Consider the following 3,993-nt stretch of genomic DNA (forward strand, 5'->3'; position numbering starts at 1 on the left):
CTGTTTCGTGGCAAGATTTACGCCGTTTCTCCGTGAAAGACATCGAAGACACGATGCGTCGTCAAAGCCCTCATTTGTTTGCCATCTTGCAAGCGCTGGTCAAAGGGAAAGCCAACGAGGAGGCCGACAGCACACGCCTGCAGGCTCTCATCACCGGCACTGTGGCACTGAAGTTCTGAGATCGCCAAAGCAGTGGGATTGCACTCCTAACAGCCTACATGCTTGTTTGCTCGCAGTACAGGAAAACAAGCAATTACAGACCTCAACCATCTTGGTGTCTCACAATCATATCAACAGGTTTAGCGACGTCTAACTAAAGAACTTGGCGAATGATTACCAGGATGTACAGCAGCTCACGAAAGAGACACACATCTGGGTGTATGACAATCTGAATTTGTATGTAGATTTAGATCTGCTTTAGATTTGTGAAGGTAGTCAAATGTACGAAATATGTCCGTCATGGGCTGCGTTATCCTACTCTAGACTCTGCTAGCCGGCGCAGTTTTACGAAGAGGATCGTGCATGTGCATGATGGCGTTGATTTGTGAGGCCAGGCGACTGACCGGTTGTAGGCAGGCTCTTGCTAATCTACCACCTTCTGTGTCGTTTCGCAGAGCCTTAGCAACCTATTAGAAATCTTAGCTGAGACCAGCGGGCTGAGCTAAATAACTTAATTAGACTCAAAGGATGTCACATGACGAAGCATGGTCCCAGTCCTCCTCCGTGCTTAGGCCAACCACACGTGTGAAACCACATGGACCTATACACACGTGACAGCTAGCGCACGTGGTGTAAGCAACCTAGCGCGGAGGAGGACTGGGCACGAGTCTAGCAATTTGGCGCGACAATCTGCAGAATTGCTTATTATCCCGAATAAGGGTGTAATGTTTCATAAAGTAGGCGTGTACAGGATATTGTATATCTCTATTGTTTGCTGGTATGTAAATAGCTTGCTAGCTAGGGTGCGTGTTGTATCAGAGAGGCTAGAAGAATACGCATCCCATTTAGCTGGGGGTGCGTATTGTATCACTGATCCAATTTTCCAATACAGCTACTACACCAAGGATCAAGACAAGGAATGTGAAGTTATCAACTCCTAAAGATAGGAGATTGAGACTCCCAGACGATATCCAAAGAGACAACAGACAACTATTAGCAAGATATCGTAAAAAGATAAAGACAGCACGAGACAAGGAAGAGAGAGAGATTGGTATAGCGAGCCTGCGCTTTGGGTGTAACTGCGAATTCCTTGGTGTGCTAATTACTCTAGCGTGAGTGCACTTGAGTAGCCTCGTCCCAAGACTCACGTGTATATAACACTTTCAGCCTCCCGTGTATATAACCAGTTCACCGAGTATATATATATATATATATATATATATATATATATATGCGATACTTAGCAGGACTACAACAGAGTAGTACAACAAGTACAATAATAACTTAGAGTAAAACTCGAGTGATAGTAATTGTATAAAATTTAGTGTCGAAACTGAGACAAAAATTTTGGAAAGAAATGCATGTTGAATTTCGAAATCTGTCTATATACCTAGATGTACAGTGTACGTGGCACTGGATGAGTTGAATATCTCATTCTTGTTTATTAGTCAACTCGTTGCAAACTACAGCTAGTACACTCTACGAGCTACTAAACTGTCTGGGCACAGCAGTTTGTAAATGTTTGTTTAGTAACCGTTTTGTTGGCGACTCACGTTTCCGCGTATGTAGTCTCCCAACCAGTATTGCGTTGTTGAATCAGCTGTCGCTGTACAGCGAAATTTGGGATTGATAGTACCGTAATAGCCCCAGTTGTCTTCGCTGCTTACTGCTCCTGCGTTGGGTCCAAATGCACATAGTTTAAGGCTGCTGTCAGTATGCATGTGGTATTCGTTTTGGTTCCAAAATGCAACTGTCGTCTGTAATCCTAGGTCACCACGCAAATTGATGTATTCAACCTTTTTGCAAGTCGCAGACAAGGTCTCTTTTATTGGATCTACGTCTGTAATTCTTGCTCTCACGTAGTCTTGGTAGTCAATGCCGACAAACGGAAAGTTGCACGTGGCTCTCCAGTAGGTGGAGCGATCTCTAAGAAGGGACATTCTGCTGTGAGAGAGACGGTACATGTTCCAGTTCGGCGAATTCTCGTTGATAGGCCAATTAACCGCCAGACTCTTTGACGCAAAAAAGGCATTGCGTTTTAGAGCAAACGATTCGATGAGTGTGTAGGCAAATCCAATCTCGGTGTTGATATCGCAAAACACAACATAACTTTCTTGTTTATTGTGAATGACGTAATATCCACATTGAGACGCTCCGTGTTCCATGTGTTCGACACACGATCTGGCTGTGTAGTTCCTTCCAACTATTGGCGTTGGGTTCAAGCCACAACCGCGAAATTCCTGTATTGTAAGAAAGAATAAACACGTGTGTGTGCGTGCGTGCGTGTGCATGTGTGCCTGCTTGCCTGCCTGCCTGCGCGTGTGTGTGTGTGTGTGTGTGTGTGTGTGTGTGTGTGTGTGTGTGTGTGTGTGTCTGTGTGTGTGTGGTGCTGTAGCTCAATTGGTTAGAGAGTGCATTTGAAAAAAGAGAACATCTGGAACCTTGCAGTGTTACAGGTTCAAGTCACAGTGATGGCGAGCTATGGCATAATTTCCTTATAAGCAAGAAACTTACACAATTGCTTCTCTCAAGTTAGGAGTATAAATAAGTACCTGGTCATTGACCGGGGTGGGCATGACTGCTGGCTTGGCAATAACATCATACAAGTGTAACTAACATCAGCAGCCGGGCACTTGTGGGTCTTGGTGTCCAGTCCCAGAGCTGCACCATAGCCAGTGCACCTAGATGACTCCGGCCAATCTCCAGGTGGCTTGTAGCACTGGCACTAATTATAAGTCTCCACGTAGAGCATGGAGGCCCTGTCTCTAGAGACAGGGAGAGCTATCTCCGCAACTGATCTTAGAGTTGACGTCCAATGACGTGGAGGGCTTGACATTTGTCCATTGTGTGTGTGTGTGTGTGTGTGTGTGTGTGTGTGTGTGTGTGTGTGTGTGTGTGTGTGTGTGTGTTTGTGTGTGTGTACATAATTGCGTGCGTGATAGACACATCGATTCTCACAGACATAGAAGCGTTTATCATCTACATGCATCATGAGTAACGCGTGTTACCGTGTCTCTTTTCAAACGTATTGGAGTATTCTGGGCCATTACGTCTACCACGTTGTCAGATGCCTATAGAAAAGAGAATGCAGTCTTTATTCAGCTAGGACACACTAGGCAAAGATCACGAAAGCATTTCCTAGAGCATAATACCTTTGACACAATAGACTCAACGGCTTCAGCAGACGGAGCTCCAAAGTATGGAATAAGCAACAAGAACGCGGTAAAAACCAACATATTCCTCAAACACTGTCAGATGAGCAACGTCGTCTAACTGTGAGCTGCAGACTACAACACGCAGAGTTATATACCACACCTCTACTACAGCAGCATAATGAGCAAATTGCGTCATCTGACCGCAATAGATGCGAGCGACATAATTTCATTGAAATTTGACGCCAGCTAGCTGGTGCTGTCTGGTTTGCTAACACCATAGCTTTGGCGTCTGCGTCTTTCTCTGACGGAAGTGAGTCACCTGAACCTATAGCGAATCCATGGCCATTCGCAAGAAACAAAGCTGTAGTGTTCATTTTAATTAAATTCTTTCCGACGCGGGTGCATGACGTCGGTACTAGATGCATGCAGCAGGTGCATGGCTGTCGTGTGATCCATGCAGAGGAACTCTCACATGCCAAACAGCCATTTGTCACTTTGCCTCGTTTGCAAATTCGTCTATTCGCGGTTGCAAGATCGTTCCTGTTAAAAATCTCTGCAGTCAGTCATGACAGCAAAGAAAGGTCGTAAAGCTGTTTTACTATCAGGTTTTGTTCAACTCCGTTTTTGCTTCCTGATTGTTACTAATTGAGAATGAAAGATGACTACTTCATTGTTGATT

The 3,993-nt window shown here is 44.9% G+C and overlaps 1 protein-coding gene across 1 annotated transcript; it reads right to left on the reverse strand.

Moving 5' to 3' along the window:
• Positions 1-1,504: 1,504 nt before the first annotated feature.
• Positions 1,505-3,457, reverse strand: LOC134179975 (uncharacterized). The gene is made up of 3 exons (XM_062647024.1): positions 3,312-3,457; positions 3,168-3,230; positions 1,505-2,399 (listed from the first exon to the last, which is right to left on the reverse strand). Exons 1-3 carry the CDS (start codon positions 3,393-3,395, stop codon positions 1,686-1,688), a joined length of 861 nt encoding a protein of 286 aa, XP_062503008.1. The 5' UTR covers positions 3,396-3,457; the 3' UTR covers positions 1,505-1,685.
• Between the last annotated feature and the right edge of the window lie 536 nt (positions 3,458-3,993).

This window comes from Corticium candelabrum, chromosome 5 (genome assembly GCF_963422355.1).
Source record: "Corticium candelabrum chromosome 5, ooCorCand1.1, whole genome shotgun sequence".
NCBI classification, from domain to species: Eukaryota; Metazoa; Porifera; class Homoscleromorpha; order Homosclerophorida; family Plakinidae; genus Corticium; species Corticium candelabrum.